The sequence below is a fragment of the Python bivittatus genome, unplaced genomic scaffold (assembly GCF_059951505.1).
Source record: "Python bivittatus isolate LINGU-HERP-01145 unplaced genomic scaffold, Pbiv_v1 ctg000070_np1212, whole genome shotgun sequence".
In the NCBI taxonomy this organism is placed as follows: Eukaryota; Metazoa; Chordata; class Lepidosauria; order Squamata; family Pythonidae; genus Python; species Python bivittatus.
Window position 1 is genome coordinate 21204377 of NW_028277034.1, and position 26520 is coordinate 21230896.

General features: G+C 34.8%; 1 protein-coding gene across 3 annotated transcripts in view; it reads left to right on the top strand.

Annotated features, from left to right (window-relative positions):
* LRBA (LPS responsive beige-like anchor protein) overlaps window positions 1-26520 on the top strand; it is a 427822-nt gene that overhangs the window by 176154 nt on the left and 225148 nt on the right. For all 3 annotated transcript variants that reach the window (XM_088132764.1, XM_088132766.1, XM_088132765.1), the window contains exon 37: window positions 9822-9988. In XM_088132764.1, coding sequence (XP_087988890.1) covers window positions 9822-9988 — 167 coding nt within the window. The remainder of the gene's footprint in view (window positions 1-9821; window positions 9989-26520) is intronic.

Below are 26520 nucleotides of genomic sequence, written 5' to 3' on the forward strand. Positions count from 1 at the left end.
ACTAATCCAACAGGTATTGGGAAAAATAGGAGGCACTGCCTTAAGATCTATACGAAACACAGGATATAAATCTAACATACAAATAAATAAATGTAAATCTTTCCCTCTCCTGCCTTTGTTCCCCATTCCAGAGGTAATATTATATTTTGACTTTTATAGGCCACTATCTATAAATTTATGCAATCCCCTTTTAAAATCATTCTAGTTAGTGCTCATCAACAATCTTGTAATAGTTCTATTGATTAATGATGCGGTACATGAAGAAGTAATTTATTTTATCTGTTCTAAATTGCTTTCAGTCTCCTTCATGGGATGGCCCTTCTCTTCCCTTTCTATATTGCATGCATGATTCTATACACCTCTTCATGTTTCCCTCATGCTTCTGGCTCCCCGCCCCCAAAAAGGAAGATATTTTAATCTTTCATAATTTTGGTTGTTGTCTTCTGCGGTTTTGTCATATGTTGTAATCAGAAGTGCATGTGGATCTCAGGTGAAGACATGTGGATGCAGATTTGTATAAGGTCAGCTGGAAAAGACTGAAAATAATTTCTACAGATTTCTATAAATTCAAATGCTCATTCAGTTTCACTTAACACAATTTATTAACAGTAAAGTAAATAAATAAATATTAACAGTATCATTGTTATTTCATGTTTAGTTTAAAATAATTTAAAGCATTATAACAATGACTATATATATTTTTATTCAGATGTTAGGGGTTCTTTTTCCTCCACCCAAGAATATTGGATATAACATAACCTGTTAAAATTTGTATATTTAAGAAGCCAGTAAACACAATTTATCACTATTAATATTCTCTCTGTCTCTCTGTCTCTCTCTGTTTTCCACTGATATTTTAAACTGAGACTAAAAAAATTTTAAAAATGTTTTGCCTTGATAGAAACTACCATGGAGATAAAAGCAGCTTATGTGCAGGTCTGTAGAAATTATTTTCAGTATGCATCAAATTTTTGTTCTGATTTTAATTGTTAACAGCAAAACAGCTGGTTAAATAGGTTTTAATTCCAGTCAATATTCAGTCAGTATTTATAATGTTGAAATTAGTAGTAACATAAATGTCTTTAGATGCTTGTATCAGGTCATGAAGAAGTGAATTATTGAAAAGATAAAAATAAATTTGTTTGCTTTCTGTCAGAGTTCATATTCACAGCCAACCTTGATAGAAGACCAGAATGATTTAGACAGGTTTGCTTTGGAGATTCATAACATATGCTTGCTGGACAGAATTGAGTTATCTGTGCTCTGGAGAGTAAGTTATTGTAGCAGGAGCTGACAGAGATGAAGATAACTGAGGGAAATTCAATTACCTTTTAGTGTTTTCCTTCTAATAGGATTCTTAATGTGAAAAAGATCCTTAGATGATGCACCTTTATTGCTTGCAAGATCTACTTTGATACGTACCTTCAGAATAAAGTGAACTCTCCTGTCTAGGCCTTCATTTGGAATGAATCATGTGACTGCTTCTTAAATGATGTGTAAGATTTCAAAGATCAATCAAAAAATATTAGTACTAGTAGACCATGTTCTTCTCTTATTAATAATCATTATTTTTAATGCTGTTTACCTGCTTAGATAAGCCATTATGGTGATACTCCCTGTACTCATATGTGAGTTTGAAGCATATTGTGTCCAGTTTGCCTAAATTTGTTGTAAAACAAATACAGTTATTGCTGAACAAAATGTTTTTGCCATCAAATTAATTTTAAAATATTTTCTAATTATTTTCTGTAAGTTTAAAAAATACTTTAAAATTGAAGCAGAATAACTTAGTTCTGTATAGTTAAAAAAGGGAAATAACCTGGTGCTGAATGAGTTAAGGATATAGGCACTTTTGCCCTTAAAATTATCACAGTGTTACTTTTATGGTGATACCAAATTGTAGTATAGTAATTGTAGAGTTAGGGTAAGGGCTCTCTTTTTCTAAAAAAAGACATAGTTATACTACTGTCCTTTTATTTCTAAATTAGTCTAATTCTACAGTATCCTGATATCCATATTAGGCCTCTCTGGTGTTACATTCAGACAGAAAAATCATTGCTGCTTACAAAAAGCAAACTACTATCACATATGAGGATAACTTACACAGGCATTCTGCATATTTGAACAGGATATGTATAGACAAGGTATCCAAGGATAATTGTGCTTTATAAAATACATTGTTCTTTAACAGAATGGAATCTAACTTTCTACACTGAAATACATTATTTGCAATGATTTTTTTTTTAAGTATAAAGTATGCTTCACTTTATGTAGACCAGTTTTCACTCTTGAAAATTTCTCTATTAAATTTCATGATGTATGTAACAATGAGTTACCACTATGGCTACTGTGGTCTAGAGAAGGTTATCAGAACCACAGAGAAGAGCATAGAAAAATATATTTAGTTTTAGTTGCCACCAGGACTTAGTTAAACAAATTATATTGTATGGCAACAGATAGATAATATGAATGTTTTAAATTTAATTACCACAGTCTGGTTTTGTAACTAACTTAATTTTTTTTGTTCCAGATCTACTCTGTGTATTTGAGTACACACACACACACACACACATACAGATACACATACACGCACGGTTAACTTTTAGAGCTGATTTCTAATGGCATATTGTTTGGCATGGTGACAGAACTATGAAGTGTACAAAGTTGTTATTGGTTTTAATTAAAATAAAATAAATATATAAAAATGTAGGTTTATCACATCAAATGTATACATTATAAAATTGTGCAGGTATTTAAGAGGTGCTTTCCTTTATGAAACTTTGAATAAAGCACACTTTAAACTGATTGTCAGAGCCATATAACCCTCTCATTTCTAAGAGGGAACTGAAAAGTCTCCATGTTGTTCACTTCATCTACCTCTTCTGTTGCCTTGTTGAAGAAAATTGCATCACCTCGCTGAGACTAATCAAAGGCATCTCTTCATATCTATCTATCTATAGGAGAATCCAGTATCTGGGTCCAACTTTATGCATATGAAGCTAGGATGATGGAAACAGACTTTCTTCTCAGCAGGCAGTGCCCACGCCATGCACAGAAGAGTGGAGAAGTCTACAAATCCAATATGTGTAGGGAGAAAGGGAGATAATTTAAAATTCCACAAGAGTGGAAACATTCTTGTGAGCTGACCTAGATTCTACTCTATACATGGAAGATATTTGAATAATTCTATTTGGCTAAATAAGGAAATTCTTTTACATGCCATTTCTGTTTTTCATTTCTATTTTTCAGCTCCACATATTCACAGCAAACCAATTCCATTTTAACAAATATGTTTATATATGAGAAGTGTTATAAACATATTTTAATGAAATAATCTTCACGTTGCACAATAAAAGCAGTTCTTCACTCTAGTATTTCACATTATTTTTTTAAAAAAGAACTTTCTTAGTATTAAATAGTAAGTTGACCTCTAAATCATGAGGCCTCTAATATTTTATTTTCAAAATACTCTTTTTAGAACATATTTTAATGCCTGGGATGTTCAGAAAATTGTAGTGCAATGAAACCACAACATTTCTTTTTGTAATAAATAGGTTAAAAGACAGCTAATTTATATGCAGATTCTAAATCTCTTGATCTGTAAAAGGCTGGATAAATGATGAGAGGGGGTGGAGGCTGCAGGTTGCACAGATGAAAAGCCAATACATTGTATCCAGTCCATTAAAACAAGAAGAAATAGAAAAGATACCTTGATAAGTGTTCTGCCTGTGTTAACCTTGATGGCTATTATCGGGGGAGGGGAAGGGGCACACTGCTGTATCTATTTCATTGGCTTAGGCTTTTTCATGCTGAAAGAAATCAATACTTTGAGTCGTTAGATGACAGAAGCATCACTTCAGAATTGAAGGTGGCTGTCAGACATTGTCATTGGTTGACTTTTGTTTGCTATTGAGGTTTTAAGCTTTCATTTTTCTAAGTCTTATTCAGGAGCTTTGGAAGATTTCCCTCGGTGGCATTTTAAGTCCAGACTGTAAACTGAAGGTTAAAAGTCAAGTGCAAAAAAAAGGCCTTAAAGAACAACACAAGAGCTTTTCCTTTTGCCAAAATATATGATGCTGATGAAAATTTGCACTTCCAGGTGGTGTGTGTTTGATTCCCTTTGTACTTCTCTATGTCCTTTTACAGATATTCTAGAGAAAATAAGTTTTACAGAATTACAAAACTCTAATCAGTATGGATTCATATCTTTGGAAGATGCTTAGGACTGTTTAATAGAATATAGGAATAGACAGACAAATGCAGTACAATTAATACATACATGGAGGATATAATTTTCAGCTGTTTTTTTATATTAAGTCTCTTTTCTGTAGGATAGAAGAATCATTGGTCTGTCACAGAAATCAAAGGAGAACATGTTTTTTCCCCATGCAACTTGTTTTTTATATAGATTGCTTCCTTGCTTAAAACACTTTTACTAATCTTTTTGCTTCTTATTTTAAAAGGCCATTTTAAGTCAATTATACTGAGTAAATTTCTGTAAGCCTCTATAATGCATACTTGTGTTTTCTGATTAAGAAGTTTCAATGGAAACTGCTTTTCTCATGTATAACAATGGGGCAAAGCATAACAAAAAGAAAACATACTTACTGCAAGTAGAAAATTATTATTTCATTCTTGGGTAAAGTTTGAGAAGAATTTAAATAGTAAGTATAAATCTGCTTATTTATACTTTTGTTCAAAGTTATACTTTATTGTTCAAATAAAGTAGGAACTAGAAATCTTGTGCTTATGAATTTCATGGCACTCAAAAGTCCCTGCCTGGCACCCAAAATAAATTTTAAAAATAAAAATTACCAAAATCACGTGCAGTAGCCAGATTATACAAATCACACATATAAAAAGTAAACTATTATTTTTTAATCATTTTGGTTCTTTTTTGTTTTTATCACCTATGTTATCATCCAGTGGCATATACTGCTTGAAATGATTTCTGTTCCCTGGATGAAAATCTAGTTTAAGAATCAGCTGAAGAGTGATGCTTTCATAATTGCGTATATTTCTCTAAAGTATGTTTCAGTTTGTTCTCATTGTACTTTCTTCATGTAATTGTGTACAATGGATGATTTCAATGGGAAAAAAATCAAGAATGTCAGTATGACACACCTGACTCCTGATAATGTATGAGCACTAACATGTTCACTTGCAAGGTTGTCTAGACTGAAGATCGTCGCTGGATTAAAACTGGGGTTGGGGTATTTATGGCATAGTGGCAAAAATGTGCCAAACGTGACTGGTGTTGTGTCTTTCCCATTAGCAAGAAATGCTGCATGTGACATAGGTACAACTGAGGCTGGTAATTTAGTCTACTCTTTATTTTATTACAAAGTATTACTTTAAATATTTTATTGACCAAAGCCACTATAAGTGGTAGATGTTCATCTGTTAATGATGATGTCATGAGGAAGATTGTGACTTGGAATGTAAGAGCAATATATGGTAAAGAGCATGAATTAGAGAAGAGAAGAGAAGAGAAGAGAAGAGAAGAGAAGAGAAGAGAAGAGAAAGAAGGAAATAGATATGCTGTCTGTTCGTGAGAAAGTAAGAGAAAGGGGAAGAATATCATAAATCTGAATGAAGGTAATTTATTCTTTGTGGCAAAAGGAGAAGAGGATGGCAGAGGATTAGATGGTTAGATAGCATCACTGAAGCAATGAGCATGAAACTGAGCAAACTCAGGGAGGCAGTGAAGGACAGGAAGGCCTGGCGCGATATGGTTCATGGGGTCACGAAGAGTCGGACACGACTTAACGACTGAACAACAACCACAAATTCTTGTGGAGTGGAGCTGAATAGATTCAGTAATTATAAGAGCTAAAATGTGTGGCAGAAAATCATGAATTAGTGTCATCTATATAGTTGTAGATATGTACGGAAGATGGAATTAATAGGTTGTTTATAATTTATACTCCATTGAATGAATGTAATGAAAGAAACAAGTTATGGGGAAAACTCTGCAAGTGAACTGTGACAAGTTGTTACTCTCATATAACATCAATATTACGGGACTACATTGGTTACTGGTTTGGGTGCAATTGAAAGAGCTAGCTATAACCTATAAAGCCCTATATGACTTGGGATTGGTTATCTTTGGGACTATCTAGTCCAAGTGGAATCTGCCTGGCCAAGATTAGTAGGCAGATACTGCATGCTAAAGTCTCCATGAGATGTAGTGGGAAAGAACTTGGAAGTAAACAGTCTCTGTTGGTCTTTTTTGTGGAAGAGCTTAGCCTCCAAGCTGAAAAACACCCCTTCTCTCTTCATATTGGACTGGCTGTTCTGTAAAGCATTTAGGAACTGAGGAGCTGAGGGATATTATCAGTATGTTTTCCTGGGATGAATTATGAGTAGTTTGATATTTATTTATTTAAGTAATCAATTCAATTGATATGGCTACCTATCACACATAAGTAACTCTGGGGGGCAAACACAATAAAAATAATCCAATAATACAAAATAAGAATGAAAACAGGAAGAAACAAGAAAGTGGCAGCTAAGGATAACTATCAACAATAACTAGCTTACTTGTGAGCTTGTTCTGCACCACAGTGTCTCACTAGCTCTTCTCGTCTCAGTGCATCTATGCAGACATCTAAATCCACATTGTGTACTAATTCGTAGCTATATTTTGTTGATAAGGAGCTGAGAATAAAGGTGGTTTAGAGTCTCATGAGGCATAATACTGATAGGAGATGAAACAGCAGCAGATATGGAGTTGGCAAAGGAGGGAAGTCTTAAAATATCCAGGAGAACTCTGGGAAGAAGATAGTTGGAAATGAATGTGATGGCTAGCTGCTAAAATGACTGAGACAGATTTAGACAATTCCTAGTAGTTGCTAAAGATGGACTATTGGTTTTAATTCGGAGAATGAGGGCAGGAGATAGTTGTTTTAGAATTGATGGGACAAAGTTTGTACTGCTGAAGACTCATTAACTCATCAATAGTCACAACCCCATGAAAAATTTGAGGTTGAGATTGAGAGATGATTCCCCAAAAGGAAAAGCTCTCTGGACAAATTACTGACCAATGCAGTTGGCACGGTGGTGATATACCAGAAGATAAAAGAAAAAAGATTTATCTATCAACAGCTGGATCTAGGCCAACTGTCAGTTTATCTGAGAGAGAGAGGAAGGAAAATGGCCAATAAATTCTGCAAGCCCTTTTTTAGCTCTCAATAGGAATAGTTCTAGTATTTAGCAACACATAGTGGTACATGTTAAGAACATGCTAAGAAGACACACATAACACATAGTGGTACGTGCTGATACATGCTAAGAACACACACATGCTAAGAATATTTATAAACTTTTGAGCTGAAAGAGTGCAGGAAAAATGCTTGTTTCCTGTATGTTTACAACAGCCTTTTGCTCTGGGAAGGAAGAGAACTGTTACCTGAAGTGTGAAGCAATTAGAGGTTTGTAATTCACTTGCTGAGAGCTGGTAAACTGAAATTCCTTTTCACTGTCTTAAGTTAAATAAAATAAGACAAAAATTGGAATATGATGTGGCATTGCATTTTTCAATCAAATCCTGTGAATCCTTAAACATATGCCATGACAGTCCATTTGATTTTGTTTACTGATAAGTATATAACGAATCTTGTGGGGCATGAATGCTGTGTGCTTTTTTATGCATGCTGTATGTACTGAAATATACAGACAAAAAGAAGCTATTAATCATTGCATTAATTAAATTCAATCAAAAGATGATATGCACTACTCTAGTTGAAAAGTTACTGATTACTTCAACTTTTATTCTGTTTATTTTCCCATTTGCTGTGATTCAAATATCTATAGATATAAAAGTGTTAAATTAAGTATACAGATATGGTATCAAACTTCACTGCAAGTTCTGCATGTTCACTTCATGTCATGCATTTTGATTCTGGTTCAAATTATAGCTTTTAAACTATAATTTGTCTTGGCAGGAGGGCCTTTGCACAATTACATATTATGTCTTGGTTGCACCCTTTCCTATATCAGGAAGCTTTATTCAGTCACTTATCCTTGAATACGATCTGGCACAGCATGCAGGGGTTGGCATAGTTACAGGCACACCAAAGTTTGCACATATAACACTACTACTAAGGGAGCTGCATTGGCTGCCAGTTCACTTCTGGGTGCGGTTGATGGTGCTGTTGGCCACCTTTAAAGCCCTACATGATTCAGGGCCTAGATAACTCCACAGCAGCTTCTGTGAGTGGATCTGCTAGTCTGGTAAGATCCAGGAGAGAGACCTTGCTGAGAGTCCCACTTTCAAGGGAATATCATCTTCAGGAACCCTGGAATATAGCCTTTTGATAATGGCCCATTCCTTCAGAAAAAAATTACTCCTAGATATCCAAAACATTTCCTTCATACTACCTTTCCAGAAAGCCATGAAAACATGACTGTTCAAATAGACCCTTGGTATGAGTAAGATCATGCTTCCCCCAAGTGGTCAGTTTTTAATTAAAATTTTAATTATTATATTAATATTGTAAGCTGTTCAGAATCTCTAGAATGGAACAGCATATCAGTTGTACTAATCAGTTATAGAAATATTCATGTATCATACTAGCCATAAATAATTGAGCCATAGTAAGTTTTGTGGATATAACAATAAGTAGTAGAGTTCTGTCCCTCAGCAAAATTTTGCCTATTAATCCTGCAGTTAAGTATCAGAGTTGTGGCTAGAGAAAAAAGTATGCTTCCTAAAGAAATATTTTTGTCAGCATTTTCTAGGTGAAGTGCAGAAGTAAGTGCTACCATTACTATATTTAATATTGAATGAAGCTATTTTTACTGTTTTACTTTGTTGCTGGCATTATTTACAGGTATTATTACATTACATCCAGCGTGGATGTCTACATTCTTATTAAAACATGTAGGCATTTGGGATATAGTAGTATGTTTAACCTGAATCAGTAGACAGAAGATAAGTCTGATGTTTAACCCAATGTTTAAACCTCATGTTTAAGCTCTGCATAACGTGTAAAAATATAGTACTTCCTCTATTTTGTAATATCATATTCATATTCTAAGCAAAAAAAGCTTATCTACAAAGTTTAAAGCACTTTATTTGCCCCTACTACAAGTAAGTTAGGCAGACAGGTTGTATCTGATGGCTGTTCTAATAAAATAGGTGTACTTCTTACCTACAAAAAATTCCTTCTGTTGTCATAATGCAAGCTTTGATTTTTCAAGGTTCTTTTTTTCCATTTTCACATCTGATTATAGTTTTCATTTCAATATATTTGAAAAAACAATATTTAATGGAATAATTTATATATAACTATTTTGTAGACTTGAAAGTAATGAAAAATTATATAGTAATTTCTTATTTAGGAAATACACAGAGATAGGACTAAAATCTGTTACCTATTAAATATGCTCATGCATTTTGGTCCTTGAACAATGTTCCTAATAGAATTTTCAGTTTATCTTTTGTAGAGAGTATTATTTAATGCCTACAGTGTCTAGAAAAAAATATCCAATGGATCTGATGAGGCTTCTGCATAAAAATGCATAGGACTGTTATATAAACATTTTATAGTGTTAATTGGAGATATCCTCAAAGGGCTAATTGCATTTTTCCCCCAATGGACCATGTTTTATGAGGAAGATAATGTTCTGCTCAGCTTTTGTTTGCAATTTCTGGTATATTATTAGATTGTTTTCTTGTGTGTTCACTTTTTATATATATTTTGTTGCAGAAATTCTAAGTCCAAAGTATATAAGCAATTTTAGCGTTGACAGAAAAAACTAAAAGTATAAAGCATTTAAAGCATTTGGTTTTTCTTTTTTGCTCCTTCACACTTTAGTCACTGTGCGCCCAGTATTCTGCAGACAAACGTGAAGATGAGAAGATGTGTGATCATTTGATAAGGGCAGCCAAGTATCGTGATCATGTGACAGCAACTCAGCTGATACAGAAAATCATCAATATACTGATGGACAAACATGGAGCCTGGGGCAATTCTGCACCAAGGTAAATAGATAAATTACATTTTGGCAGTGCATATATTTATTTTAAGTGACACCAGTCTTGAATGGACAGTTAGGAGTAAAATTAAATTCAGACTTAGAACAAAGCAAAACAACTTAATCATTTTCTAGATGTTTCGCTTTTCCTTAATGACTCTAAAGAGAAAAGAATGCTTATTTTGAAGAAGCATTGATGGCCTCTCCACTAAATAGATTCAGCAAAGGTGGTTCAGTGGTCTCTGCTTTTCTTTGAATAAGGTTTGTGTAGTCAGCCTGTAATACATCTGACAGAGAACACAATTATTTTCACTTTATAACAGTCTATTCTGATGAGAAAATTGTGTAATGTGCTTGGGAGTATTCTTAATATCATTACAGACATGTAAATTTCATTATCAAGAAAACAAAATAGGAAAGCCACAACACATGTATCTACAATTAACTCTCTTAAAGAAAAACACATAAGATTTTTCTGTTCTAATCAATGACCTTTTTAAAATATAAAATTCGTGTTTCTTATATTTTCCTGCAGAACAAAAGAATCTTAAAACATGTATTGCAATTTTTAAAATATTTTGATTTATGGTCATTTTATATTTCATCTTTCTTTTCAAATACGTGTAACTGGACCAAGCTCTGCCTCTGAAGGCCTAATACTTTCCTATTAATGTCATTTATTTTGTTTCGATATTGATGGCTTTTCTAATACCATACGATTAGTAGACTACAATGCTGGCAGCCAGCCTGGGATCGGCACTGGTTTTAATAAATCACAATCAGACCCGTGCCATTACATCAATATTTTTAGTCAATTATGGAGAAGGTCAGGTGCTACATTCAGCATAGAGCCACAGCATGTGGCATTTCAGAAACATCTGGTACTGCAACAAAACTGTAAGCAGGGTATGTTATGTGTTTGGAGTTGGCGGGGAGGAATCCAATTTATCCTTCTTGATGGGACCAAATAAAATCTGCTTCTTACTTTATGGATAACACAATGATGAAGATAGCCATTCTGAACATGTTATATTTGCTGTGCTTAATACCCTTTATGTAATCATATTCCCCAATGTTTCTGTTCAATAAAATCTGAAAATGAAAATATTTTTTCAGAAGCAGATGGGAATTGTTGTTTCCTCACAGCAGGAATCTAATATCTTTTGACACTTCCTGACCTGCCTGAATGCAATTTGTGTCTCAATATCCAGCTTACAGTAGCTTTTGCCAGGAGAGAAGAAAGTGTTTTTCCCCCTTCACTAAATTTTAAAGTCATGGTATTGCCTTGACATGCAGAGAAGGTTTCCCCCCCTCACCAGTTTGATATCTGTGCCCTTTACTGTCACTGCATTCCACCTCCCCAAATGTGTGGAGGTTTCAAGAAATAATGGGACAAATACCTGTTCATCCATACATTACTGTCACCTGCGGCGAGGCTCAGGTGAAAACTGAAGGAGTCTGATAAGAGTAGGAGAATAAGCAGAAAAGAGGCCACAAATGAGCAGAGTGGCAGAAGTATTTTTTTTTTTTTTTGTAGTGCATAGAGCAGGCATTGTGTTTATTTGGGTCAGGAGACAAATCATCTTTCATGTCGATGACACCTGGTAAAGTGGCTGAATGCAAGAAGGATGAGGAGAGATGATGGAGAACACTGGATGGAAATCTCTGAGGACATACTACCCTTTTCTCATATCGTCCTTCATTGCATTCTAATAGGCTGACTAATGTACCATGGAAATTCACTCTTGATATTGGGGGGGAGGTCTCCTCTCCCCAGAAAAATGCATAGGTAGAATTGCAGACGTAAATTATTTTTTGAATTTTAACCTCTGTATATCAAGATTCCCAAATGCTTCCGATTAGTTTAGGGGGATGAGTTTGGGCTCAGATTTCAGTTGCTTAAGAAAAGTCCATTTCAGATTGGTTGAATGTGTTTTAATGGATGCCCTCAAGCAAAAGGCGTCTCTGCCTAGAGACATTTATCTTTTTTCCCCCCTCCAGTGTCACTAGCTTGCCGGTAAAATCTTTGTGATGCTCTCTCCAATTTTTCTTCAGTAAATCAAATCTTCCTTCTTTCAGAAAGATGAATGCTATAAGGTTGGGGTGTTATAAAAAAAAATCAATGCAGGCAAAATTGAAACAGTATGCCTCTGTATTGATTGGCCTTGTGAAATCGAAACTAACAGCTTTGTAACTGTTTCAGTGGACAGTTAGCTGACCTGTAATGGACAAACTATCAATATTAGCGTTACTATTTTATCTTGTAGTGTGTCATTTTTTAAAATCCAGACTCTAAGGAAAGGGAAAACCAAGCTGCATATTTAATGTTGCTGGTAAGAAGTAACCTTATTCTATTTCACCATCTTCCTGTTTTTAGTCATATTAATAAAGGTATTTAATATTCAAGAGCAGCAAGAGAAAATGTTTTTAAAGAGAACTGATTCTTTTTGATCTATTGTATTTAGAAGATATCTGGAATTGAACTGTCTTGTTTGTTTGTTTGTTTGTTTTTAATGTGCTGGTACTGATGATGACAATGGTGATGATGGCCTATATCCCACTTTTCTGCTCATAGAATACCCAAAGGACCTAACAATTATAATAATAATAATAAATCAAGCACAAATATTTAAAATACTGTAAAAACAGTTAAAATAATTCCAAATTACTTTGATTTAAGAGACACAGGTAAAGAGTAGAAAGGAGTCAAAGCCCTCTTTACCCACACTTTTTAAAAATTCGTTTAACACATAGTAAGAAGCAATTTCAGCCAAGGTTCATAAGACACCACCCAGAGTCGCTTTGTGTGAGATGGGCTTTGCGAGATATATAAATGTGATCAAGTAATTAATTAATTAAATAAATAAAAATAAATAAATAAGTTAAGCAGTGTCACTTTCCCAGGTTCAAGCCTCTTTAATTGTTTTGCATTCTTTCAGAGATGTTCCTCTTACTGACTGATATCTCGACACAGCCTAATGCAACGTACAAAGCAAGCATTTTTCTTCCAGTATCTTAATTTATGGCCTCAGCACATCCTAGCTTACTAGGTTATATGAGCTTAACATATGTATATTACAGCATATGCACATCCCTCTATGTTCTTAAACCCAAGGACTGCTCTATTTATCTAGATTTAAGCAAAGGACTTACATAAGTTAGTGGCAATTTTCCATATCTCACAGTCAGGTAGCAACTGGTGGGAACTAGCTTATACCCATCTGACAGGTAAACCTTTGGTCTTTTTTCTTCCATCTATCTTCTGACACATTGCCATTAGTAGTTCCTACAGTGGTTCTCCTTTTCAGAAATCCTCCTATAGGTCTCATCCTTAAACACTTTGTGAACTTCATCCTGCTCAGGGACAAATGAGCCTTTAATAGTACAAAAAACTGCCCAAACCATTTTAGGTTAACTAATCACTTTTTCTCTGGGTTGATATCAACAGGGAATATTCAATAGCCACTAGAACCAAATCTGTTCTAACCATTGTAGTACCTTTTATTTGTCTGCCAAATAACCATACTTCCTCTTTCCAGAATTTTCTGTGGTGTTTCATCTTGGATTGGTAAAGACTACTCTCTTCTGTAACTCTGTAATCTGCTGCCTCTCCCTTCTCCTATGAACACTATGTCATATGAGAATCTATTACTGTCTTATATTAGTAGTTCCTTATCAGCAAAACAGAGAAAGATATCTTGTACAGAGATTGTTTTTCAGGGATTCAGGGATCTGTGAAGAGCTAATGAAACAAGGCCCTGTTTTGTTTACCAAACAAATGGATCCCATAAAGGGAAGGCATCTTTAGGGCTTCTCCTGCTGATATTAGCATCCAGCCTGCTTATATTGAGATAGTTCTTCAGATAGCCTTGAAACCATTTAAAGATTTAAAGTTTAGCATCTTAAATTGTTTTTGGCAACCACTTCAAATTTTATAACACAGACATAGTTAGCAGTTTAACTGCTGCATTTTATCCCAATGGTACTGAAATTTCTGGAGATTCAAATGTAGCACTGCATATTGCACATTGCAGTAGTAAGCCAAGATGTAACTAAGGAATAAGTGACTCTTGCCAGATCTTCTAGTTTAGAAATGGTTGCGGCTAGATGTAATTGTGCAATTCCACTCTTTTCTGGCACCATCACTTGGGAATCCAGAAACTATTGAAGATCAAGAAGTATTTCCAGATAATTCAAAGGGATTGCAACTTTACCCAGAATAGATAATATCCCAATCCCTGATCATCATTCTTATTGACCAAGAGAGTCTCTATCATGTATCAGTTCACTTTTGCTTCAGCAGTCTCTCAATCAGGGGATTGGCTCATAGAAGAGAATAATAAACTTAACAGGAAATGTCTCTTCCATATGGACATCTCCATATTCCATATATCAGGCAGGACTTCAACAATGTCACTGACAGAGAAAGCAAGACAATCTCCATGTGTATTCAGGAAACAATTCAGATCTGTTAGGTGTCTGGAGTTGATAATTTTAACCTGTGTACCATCCTGTGTAGATTCATAACATTAACCAACCTAAATCTGACAAGACAGAATTAGACCATGACAAGATAGTTAAATTCTTATTTTTCCTAGAAAATATGTAAAGTAATGCTCTCATTCATGCAATATTTAATTCATGCTCTCATTTCTTAGACTTTTTTAGATAGGGGTGGGCAATCTTTTTTGCCTCACATTTTGAAAAGTGATTATTTTGGCTTCTGAGGAAATGTCTGGAGCTGCAGTGACATTTCTATGGGTGGGTTTAAAATTTTCAGTGCGTTTTGGATGGATTTATGAACTGCTCTAGAAGCTTCCCAGAATTTGTTGTCAAACTGGTCTGTAGTTCCCTAGATCTTCCATCTCCCCACCAGCTTTGCTTTCCTACAGTTATGTAACCTATTCTTCAAGGTTTTTCAAAAGTAATAATTATGCATAGGTCATCAACAGGAGACAAATATGTTTTAGAATTCTGATATACAAATAAATGGCCTTGAAAATTAAAATTTGTTCAAGTGCTTCCTGACAATTTCTGTTAACCACAAGCTATAATCCTATAGTATCTGCTCAGCAGACAGCAGTTCCTTAATTACATGCAACAAACAGTTGAAAACACATTCAGTGTAATGTGTACTGTCTGGGCACACATGACTGAACACACGGCCATCCAAGGCACACAGCTTCTACAGTCATTTTCTTTTTGACTCCTTCTTTTCTAGAATTTATCTGGAGATTCTTTTTTGCTCAGTTCTTGCTCGTGTTATTGTTCCATACAGGGGAAACTGATCCCTGTATATTATTTAAAATAAATATTATTTAAAATAATATTATTTATTATTGATTTGATGTTTAAACCACCACAATCATAAACTCTTGGACCTGTACCAAAACATAAATGCAAACATAAGTTAGCCATTACAACTGGAGCAATATAAAACATTCTACAGAGTTCTTCATCTAATTAAAAAGCCCTCTGGAAGAGTGTGTTTTAACCTGCTTCCAGGAAGCCAACATCTTCATAGACACAGTCCTTTTGGTTTCTCAGTAGTGGGGAATAACAAGCAATTCTTCCCTGATTCATATTTGACATAATGGTTCTAGTTGAAGGAAAATGTCCTGAAGGTACCTTGATGCTAAGTCATATAGGGCTTTATGCAGTAAAGCTAATACTATAATTTATTATAGAACAACACAGTGTACCAAGACAGAGTATATATTAGTGCAAATAGTTTTGGTGGCAAAATATGGAATAGTTTGCTAACATTATATCCTGCCCACCTCCATAGACTCAGGATACCAAATAAACATGCTAAAACAAGAATAATCAAACTAGAAGTTTATGAATACTAGTATATTAACATAACACTCATATCCATCCAACTTATCTGGGTTTAGTGCATTTATCTCTAATGAGCTGTATATTTAGTTGAACTCCTGTACTCTTCTGTTGCAATTTGTTAATCATATTTTTCTATTTTATGAACATTGTCCTAAGAAAGGAAGCAAAAGAAGAAGATTATAAACTGTCATCTCAGATCATAAAATTGTCTCTCATATGAAATATCAGTAAAATGAGAAAAACAGTAGGCTGTAAATCATAATTTATATCTTACTAGTTAGACTTGTCTGATTCCTTTGGTGGTAACCTAATGCTTGGATAGAAGTGGTGAAATTCCCTAAAGGTCTATAACTGGTTCAAAGAACAGGGTACTTCATTTTCTTTCTTTTTTCTCCTCTTTCCAGGAGATTAACAAGAAAAAGAATAAAGTACCAATATAGTTAATATAATGAAATAATAATAACAATAGTCATATAATAAGAATATCATTAAAACATTTCAAAAGGCCAACTTAAATTTGTGTCCCTTGATGCATAGCAACTAACAATTACAGAATAATTATTACTCCCTGTAACTCTGTATACCCTGAAACAAAATTGTGCCAAAAAGTTGTATGTTTTGATATTTTTTACTTGTTTTCAGTTAAGGCCAGAAAGGCTAAGATAGATATAGTTGAATATATAGCATTAAAGTCCATCTTGAGCATAACTGACTGGAAAAGCTCATTTACAAATTTTGTATGATTTTTTTGGGTAAAAATCTTATGTGTGCTGACGTAAAGTAAATAAAATATCATTTCCGAATAATCCACTGGCAATTATTTTGTTAAATTCTAAGCATAAATTATCAGATCTTTTGTTAATGTGATCGTTTGCATCTTCTTAATCTTCCGAAATTAATGCTTCTGCTTCTGAAAGAAAAAAAGGACCTTAATGGCAAGATAAGCATTGTTTAGATATGTTATGTGTATTTTGCTGGATAACACCCTAATCTAAAGTGGGTTGCCCCACCTGATCGTTATTCTTTATTGAGGAATTTTTAAAAATATGATAAAATAGTATGTGTGCATAAAAGATAGAGAAAAAGTAATGTATCCATTAAAATCTTAACATTGGTGTCTGGTTTGCTGGTTAATAGTAAGTTCTAGGTCTGAAAAGGCTGATTGCTATTGAGATACAGGGTTAGAATATCTCTATATTATAATGTGTTTGACCAGATGCTCTGTGATTGTGACTCGGTGCCCAAAGGGTATGCTAAGTAGGCCAGTAGTTTCAGGACCACGGAAAGCTCCAAGCAAGGAACTTTTTCTAGCTTTGCATGGGATTAAACTGAAGCCATTTATGTTTCCAGAACCAGATCATCCATCTTAATGATTCGTCTCTCCTTTGAGGAACCCAAAGCCTTAAAAATGTAGCATTCCTTCTCCACTCTGAAAAGTGTTGACAGACAAACATGCATATATGAATTCCTGATATGGAAAGGGTAGTTTTCCAAGAAGTACAGAACTAGAAGCGTAGACATCAAGCCTGATAATTTATTTTGTAGTTTGTTTTTCTGCTCTTTGCCAGCTAAATTTCCTTACAGCTTACCTACTGAAATCATTTTGCCAACTCAGGTTAATAGGAAACTAATATTGGCCCTCAGACTAAATTAGTTTTCCATTCTTTCTTTAAAGAGTAAATTAAACTAACTTCAAAGATTATGAAGGAAGCAAATATCATGTTGCTCCCTTCATGATATTAAGGACTTGGGGATATTTTCTTTAAAATATTAATATTTGACTATCTAGAAAATAGAAATATATCTGGACATATCTGGTATTTTTATTGTTTATTTTATTTTATATATTTAAATTTATTGGTTGCCCAATTCCAGTGGACTCTGGGTGGCACAAAAAACTAAAAAAGATATAAAAACAGCTAAAAATATTAAATCAATGGCAGTCCAGACTAAATCCATTTTCTTTGAATCGTACATGCATTGCTAATGCTTTCAACCCACAGGGCAAAGTAAAAGGATTTGTAAATATGCAGAATAAAACACATTGTTTTCGCATGTATAATCTTAATCCTGTGAAAAGTTGATTTATGTTGTTTAATATTGCTTACATCAAGCTTTGATGTACTGTAATATTGCAGACATGGAATTGACTTGGGAACAATTCCATCCATTTACTGACTGCTTAAATATTTTCCAAGTGCTAGTCAGGTTGCTTCGGCCAGCCTGAATAAATGTGTTAAGTATAAAGCAGTATTGTTTTGCTTCCATTTTAAACTGAGGAGCACAACAAAATTATATAATATAATTTTATAATCTAGATTTTCCCCCAAAAGAATGCCCAGTTTGATCAAGAAGTTGTCTTCATTTTAAAATTAAACAGAAATAACCATGCAAGTTCCTAAATAATTTTAGTTCAGTTAAGAGGCAGAACTTTTTGGTATCATGGGTCTGATCCTCAGCTATTTATGAAGTATTTTAAAGTCTTTATATATTCTCATCTATAAATTCATGAAGTTCTTTGGTAATGATATTTTGCTAAAACTGGTGAGTAGTTGATACCTATTAATAAATACCTATAATAAAGATTCATATAAATCTATGTTAAGGCTATTTACTATTCTTTTATGTGCTTGTATAACAAAAGTTTTGAAAGGATAAACAACTTATTCAAACACAACATTAGTTCTGTCTTTTTAAATGATAATTTTTTCCCCCCAAAATAATAATCAGGATGATATAACACATCTATCCTACTATTTATTCCTGTGACTGTTGGTATGCAGATCTAATAATTATTTAAAACAGTTTTTTTTTATTACAACTGTTGAGTAAAGGCATTCATGTGGGATAGGTAAAGATACACACACACACACACACACACACATATATATATATATATGAAGGAAAGAAAGAAATGTGTGCGTGTTTGTGTGTGTGTATGTATGTGTGTGTATGTATGTGTATGTATGTATGTGTGTGTATATATATATATATATACATACATACATACATACATACATATATGAAGGAAAGAAAGCTCATATCTCATTTCTGTCCTAATAGCACTTTAATGAAACTAACAGAATATATATACACACACACACACACACACATACATACATAGATACACACACACACACACACACACAAGAGATAGAAAAGAAGAAAAAAGATATAAAGGAGCAGCTTCCAATCTTCTTTATAGCAGTTATAAATAAATACATTTATACTTTATCCACCCTCTTTAAAATTACACCATAACTCCTTTCTTTCCATATTTTACCCTTTCTAATCATCAAACCCATAAATCAGAAGTTCATTTTTTTCCATTTTTAGCAAAAAAGTCCACAAAGGGTTTCCAATAATTAAAGAATGAACTTATCTTCTCCCTTAATCAGACATGCCAATGTTCCCATTTGTGCAAGTTCTGTCATCTTCGCCAACCATTCCTCCATTGTGGGTATAATTAGAAATAGTTCTAATTATTTATAATCATTATTTTTCTTATTTGAAATAGGGCAAACATTTAATAGCATTAATTCAATTTTACACTGAAATAGTGGTATTGCTTTTTATTAATGCTAAAATTACAAAAATATAGGAAAGTGTAATGTTCTTATTTTATACGTAACATTAAAAAAATGAAATAGTTGTTTACTGGTCCTATTTTTCCTGAAAATGTAGGTTACTCAAGAGTTCTGTGCAAATTCAAAGTAGCCAGTTGGCAAAATATCCTTATTTCTATAATTCTGATTCATGTCAATTACTAGTCTCTTTTATGTTTGTATTGTATACAGTAGTAGTAAACAAGAAATTATATTGCAATTTTTTAGCAAAAAACCTTGTGGAAAACACTGATTCCTATATTCCTGAATCCTATAATTAGAATTTTAGGTTATGCCTAATTGCTTTCTGCATCTAGTTGAGGCACCTCAAGGGGTCATATAAAGAACCCAATTTCCCAAGAGTGAGTCCACTGAGTGAGCAAACTTGAGTTCAGCAAGGTAGTTCAGCAGGGGAAGTTGCAGGAGGGAGGGAAATGGAGAGGCTTTTTTTTCTCTTCTTTTTTTCACTCTTTCAGTCCAAGCTCATCTTCACTTAGAATGGCAGCTTCTAGGAAGTTTGGCTAGGGGAGTTAAATAAGGAAGACTGAAGGAGTGAGGGAAGCATCATTTGTAACCTGCAGTGATGCAATGTTTGTTTTCCTGTCTGAAAAGGATCCAAACCACACTAGTTGCAGGCTGCAAGTGCAAGCTCATTTTTTATTAGAGGAGAAAGTAAAGGGACTTGCAAGAGCTGCTATACTAAAATGCATCAAGGAAGATGAGAGATTCATAGATACGACAGTTGAATCTCTCCAGGACTGACAGAGAAATGAACCCCAAAGCGGGGGAAGGGAGAAGGAAAAATCTTTGACAGAGGCAAATGTGTAGAAAAATGTGAGTCAAAGATGTAAGAGGACCTGGAGGCACTTGGTGCCAGAGGAGCTCAAGGACTGTTACCAGAGTGTTCATCTAGAACATGATCAAGAGCCACTTGAGCATATCAGAAAACATTATAGTAGACACTTGGGTCTCCATAGATTGTAGAACAGGTAGTCCTCCAGTTACCGCAGCAATTGGGAACTGAGATTGCCATCGCTAAGCAATGCAGTCATGAAGTGTGACATCACATGACTGCATTGCTTAACAACAGCAATCTCAGGCAGTCTGGTTGCAGGTCGTTAAGCGGGAAGAGTTGAGAGTCCCAGGTAAGGAGTGTGGAGTTGCAGGGGGATGGGGGAGGCTGGGGGAGGGCCTGTGAGGGCCAGCACAGCCACACGGGAGTTGCAGGAGGCCAGAGAGACCCAGGGAGGGCTGGAGGAGGCTGTGGGGAGATGGGGGTTCTCCAGGTGGGAGAAAAAGGAGCGACTTACTGTAGTGACTTGCAACCTTCCCTGCCAGCCACTGACTTTGCTTGTGGTAAGCCAACAAGGAAGGTCATAAATGGTGATCATGTGACTATGACTTACTGCAACTTCGTAATTGTGAGCCAGGCTCCCAAGTGCCTGGATTGTGATCACATGACCTTGGGGGATCTGATGGCCGGAACCATGAGGACCAGTTGTACGTCCATTTTTTCAGCACCACTATAACTTTGAATGGTCTCTGAATGATTGGATGTAAGCCATGGACTACCTGTAGACACTTGAGTCCCCATAGATTGAAGAACTGAAGATTGGGTTCCCATAGATTCAAGAGCCACCCTGAGAAAGGGAAGATGTGATAGATGATTCCCTCCTGTGAAGAACTGAAGCAAACAAGTACAGACTTGGCACGATTTCAGTAGATGTGTTGTTTTTATGTACCATAATTGGATGTGAACTAGTTTCATCCTACCACTACTACATAAATACCTGGGGCACATGGGACAATTTTAACCTTGCTACAACATAGACTGTTGTACATGTTTTAATTTTCATATCTTTTATACCATCTATGTATTTTTAGCTCTTTGTAATTGCTTTAAGATTTTCACTATTGATATTATATGTATGTGTGTATGTATGTATACACATGCACAATGCTTTTTAATGACTGTATTATAAATAAAGGTTGATTAATTGATTGAATGAATGTGGGGAGAGAGGTCACCAAGACTATTCAAAGCCACTGACAACTATCCTTTCCTCTTAATATACATATGTATGGGATACATGCAGATCTCTCTAAAAGAGAGAAAGAAACAAGTACAAGAAATGGAAGGTGAAAAGCATAACCAAAGAAGAATATGAAAGTATAGAAACTTTGTCAGAAAGGCTAAACCTCCGAATGAGCTGCAGCTTGCAAGATATTCCAAAAACAACAAAAGAAGGTTCTTTGGGCATGTAAGAAATAAAAGAAAGCAAAGAGAGTGTAGGTCCATTGTGATTTTTAAAAAATGGTGAATTAGTAATGGGTGATGGTGAGAAGGCAGAACTTATAGATTCCTATTTTTCCTCTGCTTTTTCTCAGAAGGGAAATATAGCCCAAGCTGTATTGTGCCACTAGGGGAAACAAGTTAGGATAAACAAGGAAGGGTTAAGTGATAACTTAGCTAATGAATTCCAGGGTCAGATAGATTACATCATAGGATGTTGAAGCAATGATCATGGAGCCACTTTTTCTCTTTGAGAAATCTTGTAGGACTAGTAAGTGACATCTCAGAAGATTGGACGAGACCAAATAGAGGAAGTTAAGAGGATACTTATGAATTTTGCAGATGACACAAAACTGGGTGGAAAGCATAATATTTTATAAGAAAGAAGATTTGGAAAGATATGGACAGCTTGAGCAGTGGGATGAAATGAATAGGATGGAATTTAACAGGGAAAAATGTAAGGTAGGAAAAATGTAAGGTAGAATGAGAGAGATCTGGCTTGGCAGTAGTTCATGTAGAAGAGATCTGAGTGTCCTTGTTAACCACAAGTTAAATATGAGCCAGCAGCTTGATGCTGCTGCTAAAAAGCAAATTTAACAGGAGTCCAGATCTCAGGAGTAATAGTTCCACTCGACTGTGCCCTGTTCAAACCCTACCTGGAATACTAAGGCCAGTTCTGGGCACTATACTTCAAAATAAGATAGTGACAAATGGGAAGTGGCTACCAAGATGGTGATGGGTCTGAGAATCAAGCTCTATGAGTTAAAGAATCTAGGCATGAATAGCTTGCAGCAAGGACTAGTAAGGGGAGATAAAATAGCAGTCTTCAAATATATGAACAATTGTCATATAGGAGTGAACTCATTTTCTGTTACCACAAATGGTAGGACCAGAAACAACAGGTTGAATTACAAGGAAGGAAGTTCTTAGGTATCAGGAAAAACCTCCTGACTGAATCAGCTGACAACCCATGGAATAGGCTGCCACATCATTCATGAATTCTTCACTGGAGGTTTTCAAACAGGCTGGATGTTCACCTATTAGAGATGCTCTAGTGCAGGAGTCCCAAACTCTAGCTTATTGATCCATTTGTGAAGTTTCAGATTGTTCATTGACCCCAAACATTTATTATATGAAAATAATTTAATCAATACTACTTTAACTAGTAGAATTACAAATAATAATAACAATGGATAGTCCCATTGACCCTTGGGGGTTGATATTGACCACTGTGGGCAATCCTGTTCTAGTGGATCCTAGTAAGAACTAGTTGTCCTATAAAATCATTTTCTAACTCTATAATTCTATGATTCTGTTAAAACATTGCACCAAATGCAAATACAATCAAGCAACAATTCCAAAAGCGAATCAATTCAAAAAAAAGAGAGACTATTTTAGCATTTTCTAAGATAGCTAAAGATTTATGTGATGCATATACCATTTGAAGAAGAACTGCTTTTCCAGAATAAGGTCAAGTTGAGTCTCTGATCAGTATCTGAATGGGAAAGGGAGATGCTATTTTCAAACTTTTTTTTAGAACTCAATTTTTTGAGAGAGAGAGAAAGAGAGAGAACAATATCTGAAGAGTATCGATTGTCTGTGCCCAGTAGTTAGTCAAAGGCTATCTCCTTTGACTAACCCTTTAGAGTGGTGTCATCCTCCCTCATGTGATAGATTGTTACAATCTCAGGCAGTGTAATTACACACTAACCAAGTGGGTCATTTATTTCTTTACCTTCACCATTTACCAAAAGTCTCCTTTATCTTTGGGAGCCAGCTCTTCTCTGTGTAGTAAAAGCAAAATAATGGCACATAAAACATCAGATCCTAGAATGGAGGGGTGCAGAAAGAAGACTGAGAATAACTTGGGGGATAAAACTAGTTTTCTTTTAAAATATATTGTGTACAATCCACTAATATACTTCTTCTCTGTGCATGCACACACACACCCACACTCAAACACACAACACAGGATTTATTATTATTATTTTTTTTTGGTGACCTGGGCTAAATGTGAGTGTTATCATGAATAAAATTCAGTTGTGGTCTTGTATAGCTAGGAATTCCCTTTTTTTTTTTTTCCCCCCCCTTACTGAGTCTAAGCATATCTGTACAGAATTCCTGGCATTATGGTAATGGAATATATGTTTGGTTTCTCATGTATGCATTGCATCAACCTTTAAGCAAGGCTATTTTTGTTATGATGGTGTTTGCATGATTTTGCTTTCTGATTGTCTGCAGTGCATGAGAAACAGAGCAAGAGTATTTGTGATACATTTTGGGGTGGGGGTAAGGAGTTTATCAACATTATTAAAGTCCAAACTAAAGAACTCATACCTGATATAAAACTAATATTTTTTTTATCTTTTTCAAAACCTTGAAAGCATGTTACTATTTAAAAGACTAGATGCTTCTGTAAAATGGGTTTTCCTTCTTCCACATAAAGCATGCTGCTTCTTTAAATTAATTTTTGAGGAAAAAAAAAACCAGGAAAACCATGCTTATATTTATTTGCTTATTTAAAAAAAAGTATGCAGCCACCCATATTGTATAATATAACCCTGAGCGGCTCACAACATACAAAAATAGCAAAACTCAATCAAATTGAAACCATTATACAGCCAAAGCACCATAACACTCCTATCCCAAATACACATGTGTCAACTCCCATGATCTTTGTGGGCTTCTGGAACACCAATAGGGTAGGGGCCCTCTGGATCTCAGGGGGAGGCTGTTCCAATGAAACATGCTTATGAGAGATTTAATATATTCAATTTTAATTTTTGAAATATCTGATTTGGCTCTGATTTACTATTTTGCTGCCATTTATTTTATGCATGTACAGTAGCCCTTTTTTTCTTGGGTTAAGATAGTGTAAGTATGTGAGGGTTAAAACAGCCATGTGACATGCATTTTAATATGATCATTTAAAGTGACCAATTCCTGTTTCAAAAATAAATGCTGAGAACTATGTCTTGTCCTATATTATAGACTGGTACATTATTTGGGAGACTATCTGGATGCAATCTGAGAAAATACTGTTCATTCTGAGATATTTAATTTAAAATATATTTCACGATTTTCAGGTAAATGCCCTGTGTAGTAATTGTTTTCACATTTGAAAATGTGTATAATTTAGCAGCTACATATTTTTATTATGGCCACTTAACATTGTTTTTCTGCATATCTGTTTTTAATACTAAACCTCAGGCTTGAGTGCTCCCTCTCCTGGTGTGGCCATGGAGAAGTTATTTAGAAAGCTAATCACAGCTTGTTGTCACTGCAACTTTGGAAACATGATTAATTTTTTCTGAAAGATTATTTTAGCTTCTCATACTAGCTGAAAGCTATGCATGAGTAATCAAACAACATGCACTAGTATGTTGATCATTCATGAATAACAATAATCCCGATTTGGTGCAATGTGAGAACACAGCTAGTGTCTGTTTCATCTGGCTATTTTGTCCTGGGTTCAGTTGCTTTAATGTCTGAATCTGAGTTTACAAATAAACTTGAGAGGTGACACCCTAAGCAGACAGGAAACTGAAGTAGAAACATTAACTCAGCTCCATGTTTTGTCTATCATATAGGTAATATTTGGAAGCTCCAGTTATGGATTTTGCTCTTCTTACAATCATTTTGTGTTATATCCAAAATAAGACACTCCCAAAGTATTTATGTGTTTTATTTCAAGTAAGTTGTCATTAGTAAATTTAGCTATGTGTATTGACAATGTGCTATTTATGCTGATAAAATGCCTTGACACAGCTATTTGACCCTTTTAAAAAGATTCTCCACAGTTACAAAGCAAGAATATCTGCTTAGTGTCGAGACTACTCTGCTATCCTTCAAAAACACTTACACCTTCTGCAGACAGTTTTAACTTGTTCTTTCTGGTTAAAAGAAACTGAACATTTGAAAAAGGGCTGGGAATTTGTAATTTTTGAAGAAAATCACTTGAACGTGAGGACCATGCACATGCTATAATCTTCTGGCAGAAGAATAGAAAGGAATCGTCAGATATTAAGCTCCCATTTCCACAACTGGTTTGAGGTTCTGCATCTACTGTCCTTCTTTTGTCAACTGCAGTGAGAACTATATAAAAAGGGAAGTGGATGAATAGGCCTTGGAAAACTGATATTTCAATACTATTAACTATAATTCTCCATAAGCCCTGGACACTGGTCTGATGGGAGCTGAGAGCCAACAATATCCTATCCATTCCTGTGCTATATTTTGAATCCTACTATTGAAATAGATTAATAAATTATTTTTATGTTTATTTGTTGCTTGTTTTAATCCAAGGATAGAACAATTTGTGGGGTTATATAAGATTTCTGTATGATATGAGTGCTTGACGCACACACACACAGACACAAGAAACAGGATGTAATGGTTAAGGTGCTGGACTAAGAGCAGGAAGACCCATGTTCTAGTTCTTCCTTAGGCATGGAAGCCAGCTGGGTGCCGTTTTGTGCTAGTCACTATCTCAATCCTAGATCTAGAAACATCTATCTACCAACCTACACTGGAGTAGTATGGTAAATTACAATTTATAATCTTCAATGATTGGACTTTCATCCTCACTGGATTAATAATAATAATGATGGTGGTGGTGGTGGTACAGAAGAAAAAGAACATCATAATGTTTTGAAATGGCCTTTCTGATTATACATATTAGCATTTCTAGAGTTTCTCTTTCACTGTTAAATTGTTTTAAGGGCATGCGGACCACCACATTTCCTATGGGGTCCTTTAATGTAATATGAGCCAGCATGTAGCATTCTTAAGTTCAATTTC